The following is a 15,235-nucleotide window of genomic DNA, read 5'->3' on the forward strand; positions in this document are numbered from 1 at the left end:
GAAATTTCAGGTAAGTTTTACTTTATTTCAAAATTGCAATACCTTTTCAATAATCCACAGTGAGCACATATTTCTATAACTAAAGAAAGCTAATTATTTTCATTTTGAAAAATATGAAGAAGTTTCAATGTGATATTTCAACACAACAGAATAAAAAGCACCAATGTGCAGTCAGGCAAATGGCCAGACCAAGGCCCCTGCCAGGTGGCTGCCCCTTCTCACGTGTGCTAGGCTACCAGAGGCAGACAGGTTCTCTTAGGTTTACAAAGATGAAGCCAGGTGCTAGACGGTATGGGCTTAGAGAACAGGTCTGGCGGGTGAGAAAAATTCAGGCACCGGTTCTACCACATCAGTGGTGTTGACCTTGGGTAGTCAATCTCTCTGACCCTCAGTCTCCTCTTTGTAGACCTAGGGTACCAGCCTCTACCTTATAGGGCTATTGAGAGGATCAAATAAGATAAACGTGGTATCTTCAGCTTACTGCTTCTCACCTAAGCAGCGCTCAGTGAATGTCAGCTGCTTGTATTATTACCTGGGACATTTGTAACCTTCATTCACATTGCAACTACTAAGTTCTCCGCGACCCAGGGTCACAGAGCAGAGTGGAAAGAAGGAACTGCAACCTCAGAGGATCTGAACATCTGGTCTTGGACAACATGCTTCTCCAGCCCTCGGAAACCCTTCTTGGAAGCAGCAAGCAAGGAGTATGACAGCCAGCCAAGAAGAGGAGGAGGATAAAGCAAGGGCCTCAATAATTCCGTGGCGCTACCCACGGTGCAGTGAAGGAGCCAGCGTGACTCACTCCTCCCCTCCCACCTCCCCTCTGGGTTGGCTGGGACCTTACGCCAGACATCAGCACGTTCGGATTCTAGAAAGAGTGCTGGAATGTCAAGCCGGAAAGGGCTTCTGAGATTATCTGGCGCAGGTCTTTCATTCTGCGGGGGAGGGACCTGAGGACCAGAGAAGGGGAGGGGCTACAGGGAGCGGCACAGTCGGATCCCAGCGCAGACTCCTGACCAGGGGTCCCCCCTGCACTTACCCTTCCCTCCCCCAGGCTATCTCCTCACAAGGTCTCAGTCCCCCATTCCTTCCCCTGCTTTACTACCTGTCAGACTCTTGAAGAGCCTATCCTCGGCTCCGGCAGCCTTAACTGACTTTCATGGCTCCGCAGTGAGGAAGAATCAGGCGAGGACTGTTCCGATTCAAACACTGGCCTAGAAAGAGGACTTCACTTTCTAGTTAACACCGTCACTAAGAGTCACACAGCCATTCCTCTGCTTCCAATAGAAACAGAGCCCAAACCATGGTGTGAAACAAGAAGGGGAAGAGAGGAAAGAGCTCTGGGTTATTCTCAGACCTCCCTGGTGACCCTGGAGGTTACCTTGAAACTCTTAGGGAAGGAAGAGTCCAGAAGAGAGAGGCACTAGCAGTTTCAAGGGGAACCAGCAGACTCCACCGACCAGGTTGTAAATGCAAGCAAGACGCAGGGCAGCTGCGGGTGAGGGGAGACCTGGAGGCAGGGGCGGAAGGCCGCTTTCCAAGGGCACAGTCCTGACCTGGCAGTGGCTGGGCTGGGGCTTACCTTGGGCAGGCTGACCGGAGTCCTGGGCTTGGTCCTTGGGTTCTTAATCAAGAGCCTCTGATCCAGAGGAAGCAGATGGTATTTCATGGCCTCGATGAGGAAGTCCTTACAGGTGTTGTTGTTCTTTATCAAAGCCTCCTCTTCCACTGTCTGCAGGCAATGACCACAGTGACCCAGGCGCAGAGCTTGGCCACCTCTCCCAAGCTGCCTCCCAGGCCAAGTCATGCCTGCATCCCCGCGCTCATTCACTCCCACACCTCAGATCCCAAGGAGAAGTTCCAGAGTCACAACTCAGCTCCTGCCTCCCGCATCTCAAGAGCACAGTGCAGCGAGTGATTGCGCCCTCATGTGCAACAGGCACGTGGTTGTGTGTGTGTGTTAGCTGGCTAAATGAGATGATGCAAAACAAAGACAATTAGATGTCCTGGAAGTTTCATTCCACGTTTCCTCCTGGTTTGAATGCATCCTAACGTTTAGGGCAAATGGTGAGACATTTGAGAGAGAGGGAGAGAAAGACGACGAGGGTAGGAACCATCGGCCAACCTTTGGAGGCATGGAATAAAACAAGGTGATAGCCAAAAAGAAGAATTCATATCCATTTCCTTACAGTGAAAGCCTCACTGAGAGAAAAACTAGCCAGTGAGGTGCTCTGTAACACAGCAGTGATATCAGAGCAGAAAGAGTGTCCTGCACAAAGTCCTGTCTACTGACCTCACCTTGGACCACATTCTAAGCTGGGATTGTGGCTGCCTCTCCCTTCATTCCAGAGCTGTGGACCTGAGCAGGAGATCCACAAGTGTAAACCTAAATGTTTCATCAGCAAGGCCACGTGTGAAGCCATGCTGCTGCTCTTACTCTCCAAGCTCTGTGGTCTGGCCTAGGTCAGATTGCCATGTGGCATATCTGTAAGGGCTGGTGTGGGCTTCGGAGGCCACTTGACGTTTTCTTTGCTGGAGAGTTTGGAAGCTACTGGGAAAGGCCATTTCCAGTCAACGGCTAACACTGATTGAATGTCTCCTGGTTGGGCAGCCCAGTGCTGGACCCTGGGAAGAAAATGATGAACAAGAAAAGGGCTCTGACCCTGAGGCCCTCAAGTCCAATCAGAGAATGCGAAGGGCCTCCCCACCTCAATGACCTCACCCCTCAAGCTGGCCATGCACGACCTGACTGAGCCTCTCCTGGGTCCCTGCTTGTGACTAGGAATGAAAACGTGCCCAGGGCCACCATCTGCCGGGCAGCTTTGGAGCTGGCAGGAAAAGAAGGACTGGTGCAGCAGGGCCTTTGTCACCCCTGGGTTGTCACACCTGCTTCCCCGGATGTAATCCCTAGGAACACTCCATTTTCTTGGAAGGTTTTTTTTTTTTTTTAACACCTCTCCCTCAACTGAGGCACTGAGCTAGGCTGGAACAAATCATAAACTTCCAGTGCCAGTTAAAAAAATGAAAAGAGTGGGAAAAGATCTCTAAAAAAAGTCTAGGAGGAAGGAGAAATGCATGAACAGCTCCCTCTCCCAAAGATCTTGTTCAGCTTGAACGAAAAGCTTCCCCCAACCCTTGCCTCTGGGAGGCAGTGCCCCATGGCACAGTTTTAATTGGGGATGGTGAAAAATTTTTAGAATAGATATGGTAATGGCTGTACAGCATAATGAATGCAATTAATACCACTGAACTGTACCCTTAAAAATGGTTAAGATGATAAAATTTGTCATATATATTTTATCACAATAAAAAAAAATTAATATATGCACTTACTACAATGTTTTTAAATATTTAGTAAAGCCTAAACAATGTCAGCTATTGAAACAAAAAAGAAAGTAACACATCCCCCAGAAGTCACTGCCCAGGGCTTCCCCTTCTGTTCTTCCTCCTCCATCGCCATGGGTCATCCCCAGCCAGGTTACACTGGTTTGAAGTTTCAAGGTCAAATGAGTGTTAATGAAACATCCTCTTCCAGAGGTGTTCCGAAAAGAGCTCCTTAAAAAAAAAAAAAGGGTCCCACACAACAGTTCTCATGCCCATTGCCTCTCACCCCTTTCTTCTCCTGCTTTGCCATGATAACACAGAAACTATTTTCCAGTATCTCTGTTAAGTTCCAGTTGTAGATGCTGATGGAGGCTGTGACTAGGGCTCTCTAAGGCCCCTTTAGCTTTCCCCGGACCCAGGTCCACAAGCCGCCCTAGCTCCCTGCGGAAGCAAGACTGCGCTGGGTGCCAGCTGTCCACCTCTACCTTTGGTCAGCTTCCCACGGGACAGGGGAGGTCTGACTCGAACACCGGAACTCAGGCCACTTCAACTCCTCGGCGTCGGGAACTTGTTTCCCAGGAAGGACGCGCCGCCACCAGGTGGCAGTGGTACCCCCCCCCCCCCAGTGTGAAATGCAGGGGCTACGGAGGCATGCAAGGGTATCCCTCTGACCTGAGCAGACAGCTGATGTTCAGAGACTCAGAGAACGTTTCACTAACCCCTTGAACCTGCGGTCAACAGTGCCCGAGCTGAGGACTCTACAAGAACCTGTGAGGACGCTCTCTCCTGCTACTACCCACGGTACCGGTGGTTGTAAAGACAGAGTACTATAGGCTAGCATTCACTTGACAACCGGGTTGCAGGCTTTGCATGGAGTACCTCATTCTATCTCCAAGCAATCCTAAAGAGAAGGTGCTGTTTTCACCAGAAGACCTAGACTTCGAAAGGTTGAGTCTTTGCCCAGCGTTAAGATGGCTGGGAAGTGACAGAGTGAGGCTGCTGGGCTGCTGAACCTCCTCTCCCATCCTTGCCTCACACCTTCCATTCCTTCAGAGACTTCACGGGGACAGCTGCTGAGGGCCGGCCTACTGCCTCAGTGTTTTGTTTTGTTCATATACAAGTTTTTATCCTCTGACTGCTTGTAAGAGTATCTAATGCCAATGGAGAAACAGAACAGAACGTATTCAAGGTGGAAGCCTACCTAGAGGAAGGTATGTGCTTTAGAACCAGACACACTTGGACTTGAATCCTAACCCTGGCCTACCAGCTGGTGATGCCAGATGAACCCCAACCACCATAAGCCTCAAAGCCCACATGTGCAAAAAGGGGGTTGTAACCTTTGCCTCCCTGGGTTGTAATAAGGATTAAACAAGAAAACACATAGTACTATAAAGGCATCCATAATTGCTTTCTTTCCTTCTCAGAGGAAGGAGAAGCAATATGTGAGGGGCTACCCGAGAGAGGCTAGTTTTTATACTCCTGAATTGGTCTCCAAGTTTCCTAAAACTAAGGCAAAGAGAGAATATAGAAACATTATGGAAATGATGCCTCTAAAAGGAGCTAACATCTACTGAACATTTGTTATGCCAGCTCCATGCTAAACACCTAATTTGTATACTTATGATTTCTTGGGTCCTCACAACCCTGCTGGGATCATTATAAAATCTGTTCTATCAAAGGAGAAACTGAGGCTTGAGGAGGTTAAATAAAAAGTCAAAGCTAACAAATAGTAGAGCAAGAACTGAAACCTAAGTGCTTATTCTCAAACTTATGCTCTTAAACCTTACATTAGCATGCCTCCCACTTAACCCAGTGGCCTGGTGTCCTCAAACCATACAAAAGACCCATAAAGCTCCTCAAGCTCTCCATACAGCCAGGGCTGCCCACGAATGTTCCTAGAGGTCGGGGTGAATGGGGACATGCTTGGTCTGCCCCCCCCACCCCAGCACTCACCTGCACCAAGTAATCCCTAGGTAAGAGAGGGAGACGGACGTGTTCCATCAGCTCTGCCATGTGCTCTAAACGGGTTTCTTTCTCATAATTGATCCATGAAATCACAGCTTCAAATACCTATAGAGAAAATCAACACAGGTAACTTTAGCAAAGCGACAACAGCTTTCAAACGACTTCTGCAACCTGAAAACAGAAGAAAAAAGCCCAAGGTCATCCACAAAGGTCTTTAACGTAAGGCTCCATATTTAAAATAAAACAAAGACATTAAAAAACTTTATTTACTGGCTGACATCAGAGAGTGATCACACACACACCGGCTGTGATAAACCTGCTACCCAAAATGTAAACCATCAAGGTTCATTGCAAAATAAAAATCAGTTCCGATAGTTATTTAAGGATAGAAATAGAGCAGTAACTCTGAGCCAGATGTCATGAAGATTGCTCAAGAGGACCAGAAGCCCCGGGGGTGATGCATCGTGCCCTTCACATACACCCCTTTTCCTCAGTGATCTCCTCTGTCTGGTTACTACAAAATAAAAACAGTAAGAATATCCTCTGCCAAAAGTTGGTGGTAATGGTGAATGTGACACCAAATGACAGAAAATGGCAAAAATTTCTCCTTGGGTTTAAGTTCTCCTTTGAGGAGAGAGTTCATGTCCACACAAATCAGAGCTGGGCTGGGCACCAACATGGACGACCTGTGGTCTGGATGTCTGATGTTTGCCTTGCTCGAGGAGAAGGCCAAAATCACACTCTGCACCACCACATACACGCTGGCAGCTAAAAATCAGAGTTGGTAAGCCCGCAGGGAAGCCAGCACTGTTTTTTGAAACTCAATTAACATGGCTTTTTAAGAGGAGAGGGAAGCATTTGACAATATCAATCAGATCTTTCAGTGCGCATTTACAAACTCCAAGTCTACAGCTCTGCCTACAAAATACAAAAGTTTCCAAAATTACGTGTTCCAATATGTTGGGGCAGCAGTTTTGTAACAGGATAAAAAAGGAAACAACCTAAAGCTCACTAATGGACGAATCACATAACTAGTGTCTGTACCATGAGATATTTTCAGCTGTTCCAGAGAATTAAAACAAAACACCTTCTTGTGCCAGAAAGCAAAGAAAGTACTCAAAGGTTAAGGGGGATAAAGTCAGACACAGAGCCAACTAGGTAGGACTTCCATTGCCAGCATCTGGAGCAGTTTGAACATCAAAGAGAATAATGAAGAAATCAAGTCAGTGCTGGTTCAGGGCTGGGGGGCGGGGCAGAGAGAGGTGACTCGGAAGGTGCCACGGGAAACTTCCTGTGGTAAGGTGTATGTTTGACATCTTCATATGGTGGAAACTAGGTGGAAGTTACGTGGGCATGTGCATTTGCCAAAACTAATCAGATTGTATGCTTCATATCTGTACATTTCATTCTGTGTAAATCATACTCGATTTAAAATATTCATAATTAAAAGCAAAAGTCAGCAATGAATCATAACCAATGGTTAAAAAAAAGAGTCCAGGAGCCCATAAGAATTTGGTAGGAAGTGTGGGAAGGGCTCTTCTTCACAGAAAAATGCTAGCTACTAAAGGTAGAAGGAATGACAGAATTAGAAAAATATCATTTTGCACCCACCAATGTAATAACTGTTTCAGCAAAGAGCTTCAGTGGTTGCTAAAATCATTGGGTGAAAAGTTATTTGGGGAACAAGATGTGCACAGTTCTCAAAATATCACCTCACAGATTACTTATTAATTACAGGGGGAGCAGGGAACTGGGGAGAGAGCCTTAAAAGGGGAAATGTGACAGACAGATACCACCTTTAACAAGAGATCAAAGTTAGCACCACCAAGAACAGGACAAACTTATGGTGTAGTCCTGACTGTGATGTGATGGGAAGAACAAAGACAATTCCATGTTTGGAACATTCTGTAAGACAGCTGGACTGGATTCTTCAAAACTGTTAATAGGAAAGACAGAAAAGAAAAAAAAAACAGGGAGAGAGTTCTAGATTAAGAGGATTTAAGGAAATGAGAACTAAAATGAAGGAAGGGGAGGGGAGGGGAGGGGAAGGAAAGAGCAGTATGTATGTATAGTTTTGCTCCCAGTTCTGTAAAAAATAACCTATTTTTTTCTAAATAACATACACACACCATGGAAATCCTTGTCTCATTTCCTTTTTAAGTTATCAACTTTCATAGAATGATATCCCTCACACTCTTAGCATTATTTTGTGAATCATGTGTTTCTTCAACTAGCCCTTAAGCTTTATGAGAACAGGGACCTTGTTTTATTTGCTGGCACATAATACACACACTCAAATATTTGTTGAATAAATGAAAGGACAAATGAATTAAGAACAAGCATGTAAGGAGGCAGTGGAACCTAAGCACACTGGAGCAGAGGGCAGGACTGGAGAGAAGGGGCTGGAATCATGGTGGGGAAGGCAGAGCCAGGACGCAGATGCGGAGAAGCCTGGCTTTACCGGGTTAGGGGTATGCGGTTACAGTCCCTCTCTCCCTTGCACTGTGGTTACCCACCTTCCTTGCACCCCCCACTACTAGACTGTGAGATCCTGCAGGGTGAGGAGTGTACCTGCTCCGTCTCTGCACCTCCTGCCGCCTAGCACATTGACAGGCACAGAGCAGATGGCTGGCTGAGAAAGCTTGGCTGAAGAATGACCTACAAATCCGTGAGTAGATGGGATTTACCACCGATCACGCCCTTCCCCGTCAATCAGCTTGGTCTTTGTTATAAAAAGCGAAAAAGCAAGCTGAGTCTAAGGAAGTTGATGTTTAACCTTATCTTTATTTTTGGCTTGACTTGTCTAACTGGTTCTGCTTAGTCGCACTGTTTACCTGCTCAGCTGTGAAAGGCCCAGCGCTGGGCAACATCGGTGACCTTCTGAGCAGTAGAGAAGTCCACATATTTTTTCACTTAGACTTCATGCTTGAATAATATAAACAAGCAACTAATCTTCCAACTAGCTTTAGCCTTCACTGTGCCTAAAATCAATCCCAACAGTCCCTCCCACCAACGGTCTGGGCAAGTGCAATTCTGGAGGGAGAATCCCAGGGCAAAATACCTTTGAAACCGAAATCAGTCAAAGGGAGAAATAAAGTGGGAGAAACCTGTTTATTTCTTCCAGGCAGTCATCCCAGGTCTCTCGACCCGCCACCCATCCTCTCCTGTCCAAACATGCCCTCGCTGGCCCTTGTCATTACCTATTGAGATGAAAACGGACTACTTTTCCACCCCTTGGAAACACCTATTGATATGGAGATGCACTAAAGCCAGGTGAGAGATTCTGGAAATGTTGCAATTGTACCCACAGCAAGGCAAGAGGGCAGCGAGTAACAGCAGCAGTGAGATCCGTGCACACGCCAGGCCCTGTGCCACACTCTTCACAAACACTGAAGTCAGTCACCCTGGACTCACATGAGAGCCCAGCACGTGGATGCTCTGACCCCCTGCGAAGTGGCTGCCCAAGTCCCGAGCCAGAAGAGGAGGGCCGGGGTCACAAACCTGACTCCAGCTCACGCTCTTACCCAGCTGCCTCTCACACGTCTACAGTAGTGGTTGGCAGACTACAGCCCACAGGCCGCATTCAGCCTGACACCCGTTTTCATAAACAAATGTTATGGGAATGCAACCACATGCATTTGTTTACATCTTGTCTGTGGCTGCTTTAGCACCATAACAGCAGAGTTGAGTTGAGACTCTTAGGGCCCACAAAGCCTAAAATATTTACTATCTGGCCTTTACAAGAAAACTGTGTCGATCCCTGAACTGTAAACTCTAAGCAGAGACCCTGTAGCTTCAATCATGGGACAGGGTGATGCCTCCTCTGATGAAAATATTTTCATGGGTCTCATGATGAAATAATCAGCTACCACAAAGACTCTAAGGGTTTCACTGTTAAACAAAGAAACAGCATCATTTCCTCACGGCTTCATACTCTAAAAACTCTTTCTTGAGTGCTACAAGGTTGCTCTGTGGAAAGGAGACAGAGAAAATCAGATTTCATAGTCCCAGACTCACCACACCACTGACGTAGGTACAAGCCTTGGCCAGAGAACACCAGGTGAACCGACCCTCTGGTTATCCTGGCCAGCGAGCCAGACTGCACCTGCACCCCACCAGTGAAGTGGGGAGCCCTGGCGTACTTACCCCTGCTTGCCTAATGTGTCCTGAGAATCAGTAAGGGGGGACTCAAATTAAAATAGGCAGGGCAGTGGCCTGGCTAGGGGAAAGGTCCAGGAGATTCACAGCAAAACACAATGCGGTGAGGGGGGATGAATTCTGACAGCATTAGGGACAAAAATGTAGGTTCCTGCACATGGACCTAATTTGTTACTCAAGATTTGACTAACTTTATTAAACAATAGGCGTAGTACAAAGCATTTTACATGCATGACCGTATTTAATCCAGCAAAAACTCGGTGAAGTAGGTATCACTGTTCACATTTTACAGATGAGGAAAGCCTTGGATAGGTTAGCAACTTGTCCAAAGTTACACTGCCAGGCAGCGGGTCTGGGATGTAAACTCATCTCCAATGCCAAAAACCCAGGTTCTAACATTACGCAGTATTGCCCGTCTCAGAAGCACAATTAGTTGAAAAACCTGGGCACACTGCTGAGCTGGGAAACTACATTCCTAAACCCATAACCGTAATTACACCCCACAGGTCTTCCTTAGACATCTCCCCCATACTCTTTTTCTGTCCCAGGGATTGAGCCAATAGCATTTGCCAAATTATTGCTGTGATTTTTCAGTCAAGAAGATAGTACTTCTAGACACAAGAACGCTTCAGTTAGATTTCTGCTGTTGTTTCTTAAAACAAAGCTTGGCAAGAACTACATTACCCATACCCCACCCTCGCTGCCACATGCAACACTGGCGACAGCTGGGAGCAGTGGTGTGCTGGAGCTGGAGCCCATCGCGCCTGTTTCTTCCCTACTCAGTTTAAGAGACATCACACTATTAGTTTGAAACGAGCCTTGGTGGAAATATTTACACCACAGAAATTAGAAAATGAATCAGCAAATGATTCAAGCCTTTTAGAATATTTTTGGAGAGCCCGTTGTTAAACACTTACCAGCATACCACAGGCTAGGAGAGTTCCTGGTCTGACCGCTCCCTAGACTCTAGGAAACCCACCCCGTGGCACTCCTCTTTCTGACAGTATCATCATCTTACGGTTTTCCAGAGCACTTAAGAACTCTTTTTTGTACTTGCTTCATTTCAGACCCACAAGGGCCCTGTGAAAGAGCTACAGTCACCCCCGAAAGGGAAAAGGGAGGCAGAGAGTGGGAAAGCAGTCCGGCCAACATGACCCAGCTACCTGGCGACAGGGAAACAAGCAGAACCACTGGCTTTCCGTGCACACTTCCACAGCGCCCTGCACATTTCCCCCATAGCACCTTTCAGCTTGGACTCATACATTTATTTGGGAACATATTTGATAAAATCTGTCTCCCTCATGTGATGATAAGTTCCACGCAGGCAGGGATCTTATGTTTATCTGCTCACAAACATCTCTCCTGTGACTAACACACTATCTGCCACATAGAAAGCGCTCAATAAATATTTACTGAGAGAATGAATAAATTAATCAGAGCAGGAATGATTGGGGTGCATGGTTCTCTTCCTATAGCAGCACATTGCCAAATATCTCATACAAACAACAAAAACGATGACAAAGTTAAACAATGATATTGCCTTGCCTGGAAGTTGTTCTTCATCCTTCCACTACTGCACATAGCCAGTAAAAAGTCTGCACTATAATTCTGCAAATAATTTTTTTTAAAGGACTGGATTAACAAAAGAAAAAAAGCAGTTTGACAGAAATACCTGCAAGGTGAGAGACTACTTCAGATTTGAACTTGACCCAAGGATGGAAAATTCCTTCCGGTCAATCTAGCTTCCGGCAGACTGAGCTGACTTGGAAGGAATCCTCCATAACCCCAAATATGTGAAAATGATTATTACAAAAAAATTAAGATTTGAGCCATACTCAGAAGCAAGAGGGAAATGATCAAGTGCTTTAAATAAGAAGGAATTCAGATCTGGCAGCTGAATGGAAGCTGAGGCCGAAATGGCTCCCAGGCTCATACAATTCAGATATGGGCTTTAATGGTTCAAACTGGTATCTTATCAGATAAAGTATCTAGGCCACAAGCTCCCTGGGGACAGTGTGGCTCTAGCTGCAGTCTCATCTACCGGGACTAGATGAACTCTGCCTTCTGCTATGGGAATCAAGGAAGTTCACCATCGCCTGTGGGCTGGGAAATAAAAACTTCAACTTCAACAAACTGGAACCCCAGGATTACACCACGTACAGATGTGGGATTTGAACCAACATTATCCAGGTGTATAGGGGATACTCAGGACAAAAAGGAATACAAAAACTCTTTCCAAACCACTCAATCTGCCCAATAGTGGCACTACCCTGGCGAGCCCTGGGCAACCCAGGCTCCCATGGACATAACACCTTCTGAAGATGGTCTCATAATCAAAACTGACAGATCTCTAATGGTTCACACTGCCAAAAGGGAAATCAAGAGATGCACTAAATCATAGACTATTTGGGGCAACCAAAGAAAGGCAGCCTCATATTCTCAGAATACTAGGGATAGGAAACTTCTGCAGTAAAGGGGTTCTGGGACCAAATGAGCCTGAGAAACCCATCATACCTATATCCCCAAATCTCCTTTAGAGATTCACAAGGTTCGTTAACATACAGAAGTTCCACTCCCAGCCTCATCTCCCACTACCCCCATTCAAAAACCCTTGATCCTCATCAAACAGCTTACTCTTTCCCCAAGTACAATAAGTTATTCCAAACTCCCATGCTTGTATTCTTACAATTCCTTCAACCTGAATGACTTCCCAGAATGTTACTCTCATTCTCCTAGTTTTAGCTCAAATATTGCCTTTTTTTATGAAGCCTGACCCACCCAACAATCTGGAATAAAATGCTCCAGTGTGCTTTCCTTGAACTTTGATTACAGACAACTATGTGTCTTGGCTACACATGGATGATACATTTTCAGCCTGTCTGTCCACCAGACTGCAAGCTCTTGAATAGCAATGACTAAGTGTCACTCGCCTCTGTCTCCCTGTCAGGGTGGACGTGCATTAATAAAGAGCAGGGGCCTGAGAGGGTGACACAATCAGTTTCCAATCACACAGCTATCTGTTGTTAACAAGCCTGGCTGTATGGAGATAGTAATCTCTGCCTGCAAGTTGGGGTGAGAACTAGAAATGATATGCTAAATAGTATTTTGGGCAAAAGAAGTCAGATGGAAAGGCAGGCACGCGCGTGCACACACACACACACACACACACACACACATACACACACACACACACACACACACATACACACACACACCAGTACCCCATTTATACGAAGTTCAAAAATTGGCAAAACTTATCTATGAGAAGTCAAAATAGTAGTTGTGCTTCTCAGGCTGGGAGGCAGTGACAGGAGGGGAGCTCTGGGGTTCTGTTTATCGATCTGGGTGCTAGTTATGTGGGCGTTTCACTCTGCAAAAAGCTGAGGTGTGCATTTATTTGTTCATGTCTCTGTGATCTTACTTCAGTATAAACATCACTTAAAAAAAAAAGATGTGTGCGATGTACCTGGAGAACAGTGGAAAGTCACAGTAGATTTTTGGTCACAGTGCTTTGATATTCTTCTACTCACAGGTGCTTACTGAATTGCACTTCCCGTAAAAGAGTAATGCTGCGGTGGGGGCCCATGCCAGACCCTTGTGTGTCGGCTGAGAAGTTGGCACCTCTCAGTGCTGACCTCATTGAGGTGGGGCTGCCCGCCGCTCAGCCTAGGCAGGAGGACGTACCTGCTCAATCACGGGATAATGCCATGGCAGCAAGTACTGGAGCTCAGACCAGCCCCCTGGCCAAGGAGCTCCAGCCTGCATCCCACACCCACCACCTGCTAGAGGGGCTAAGGATTCAGATAGGAGGGCATGCAACACTAATGATCCTGGGAGACAAGGGCTCAGTCCCTTCCAGAAGACATCAGAATTTGGTTCCTGATTCCATTGTTAGGAGACAGCAATACATTAAAAATGTGATCACACAAAGAGAAACTAATCTGCAGTTCTCACTGGAATATACACTTGACACTAGTCTTAATTTTTTGGGGAGACCTAGACCTAACCAATTTCTCCCTAACCTGCACCTAAAATGTGGACCAGTTCCCCGTTAGTACTCACTCTGAAAACCTCAACAGTGTTTCATAAGAAGACATGGAGTTCTTGATAAGTAGAAACATATTTACCCCCTAAGAAAGCAAAGACTGAGAAAAGCCCAAAAACCAGCAATTCAGTGGCAAAACCACCAGAACCCAGGAGCCATCTCTCTTCTCTTCAGATGGGGCTTGTCCCGGAAGGTTATTTCCCCTGCCCTGGGTCACTGAGTCTGTCCAAGATGAGAGTCAAACTTTGGGTCACAAAGTGGAATCCGATAAACAGGCTGTCTGCTCCCAGGCTCAGCTCTGACCCCGAGACACCTCCTATGCAGAGGAATCTGGGGACTGGGAGAGACGAGCTCCTCTCTATCTTCGTTCTATCTCGGGGTGGGGGTGCGGACGGTCTTACCCAGAGAACTAGAGATTCTGTGACTCCTACCAGATCCTCTTGTCCTCTCTCAAATTCACAGGAATTAATTATAAAACAAAAAACTATATGAAGGAAAAACAAGAGAGAAAATGGCAAAGATCCATGCCTCCTCTGATCTCCAGTTCCCACATTTGTCCTTTTTCTCTGGAAAAATGTTAAAATTATTCCCATGACCTCAGCTGGCTCAGAGCAGAGTCCAGCCCCTGGACCCCTCAGGAAACATCTACTCAGGGCCTCCATGGGGCCTCCAGGGCTCCGTGTCAGGGGCTGTGCAAGACACGGATACGGCTGCGGTGCCCTCACAGCCCTTGGGGAGTTTGAGTACACGGGAGGAGTTAAGGCGTGGGCAAAAGCAAGTGGTGTTGCAGGAAGAACAGTATCTGAGCCCTGGAAGAAGCCCAGACAGGGCTGAGGGGCTGGGGATGCTGAGAAGCACTCAGAGGCCACTACCACTCTCCACCCCTGCTGGGCACCCAGCCCCAGGTCATGGAGCCCCCCAGACCAATATGGACTCCGGGGAGAGAAAGGCCCCAGTCAACAGTTACTAATAGTAGTAGCAGTAGTGGTAGTAGTAGTAATAGCAGCAATAATCATATCTTACAGTAATGAATACTTTCTGTATCCTCAGTACTTTCTATATATCATCTGATTTCATCTTCAGAACAACCCTATCAAATACTATACTATCATTAACCTCCTTTTACAGATGAGAAAACTGAGACTTAGAAAGGTTCTTTTACTCATTCATTCAATATTTCTTAGTGTCTACCATGAACCCAATGGCACTCTAGCAGTGGCCATGAGACAAAATCCATGACTACGCATAGTACACAGATTCAGGTGGGAGACTCACTTGCCCGGGGCACTCAGCTTATTAAAGCACTGGAACCAGGATTCAAACGCAGCCACCCTGACTAAGACCTGTACTTTCAATCTCCCAAAACACAAACTGCCTGGACCTAGCCACTGGCACTTACAATCATCATTAACACTAAAATGTCAAATTTCCTCTATTTTAAGATACATAGGTTTTCACATTTTAATGTCTTAAATCTGGCTGCATTTTATAGTCTATGCTGAAAGAAATCTGCAGACAACAAAGTAAGTCATAATATGGCTGATATCGCTGTTCAAGTATGGATTTAGCTGAATACAGGTTGATTACCAATGCAATTGAGTTTTCTGCAAACATTAACATTAAATGAAACTGAATTTTAGCTTAAATTAAGATTCCTGACATTACTTCAAATACACTCCAATAAGTTGACTATAATGCAATATAGAAAGAAAAAGCTATTATGCATGTAAGAGATTGCCTATC

The 15,235-nt window shown here is 46.1% G+C and overlaps 1 protein-coding gene across 17 annotated transcripts in view; it reads right to left on the reverse strand.

The window, feature by feature from the left end:
- KLHL3 (kelch like family member 3) overlaps nucleotides 1-15,235 on the reverse strand; it is a 157,093-nt gene that overhangs the window by 32,569 nt on the left and 109,289 nt on the right. For all 17 annotated transcript variants that reach the window (XM_037015909.2, XM_037015916.2, XM_073221689.1 and 14 more), the window contains 2 exons: nucleotides 5,278-5,394; nucleotides 1,583-1,732 (listed from right to left, as the gene is read on the reverse strand). In XM_037015909.2, the coding sequence (XP_036871804.1) occupies nucleotides 1,583-1,732; nucleotides 5,278-5,394 (267 nt within the window). The remainder of the gene's footprint in view (nucleotides 1-1,582; nucleotides 1,733-5,277; nucleotides 5,395-15,235) is intronic.

This window comes from Manis javanica, chromosome 14, assembly GCF_040802235.1.
Source record: "Manis javanica isolate MJ-LG chromosome 14, MJ_LKY, whole genome shotgun sequence".
Classification (NCBI taxonomy): Eukaryota; Metazoa; Chordata; class Mammalia; order Pholidota; family Manidae; genus Manis; species Manis javanica.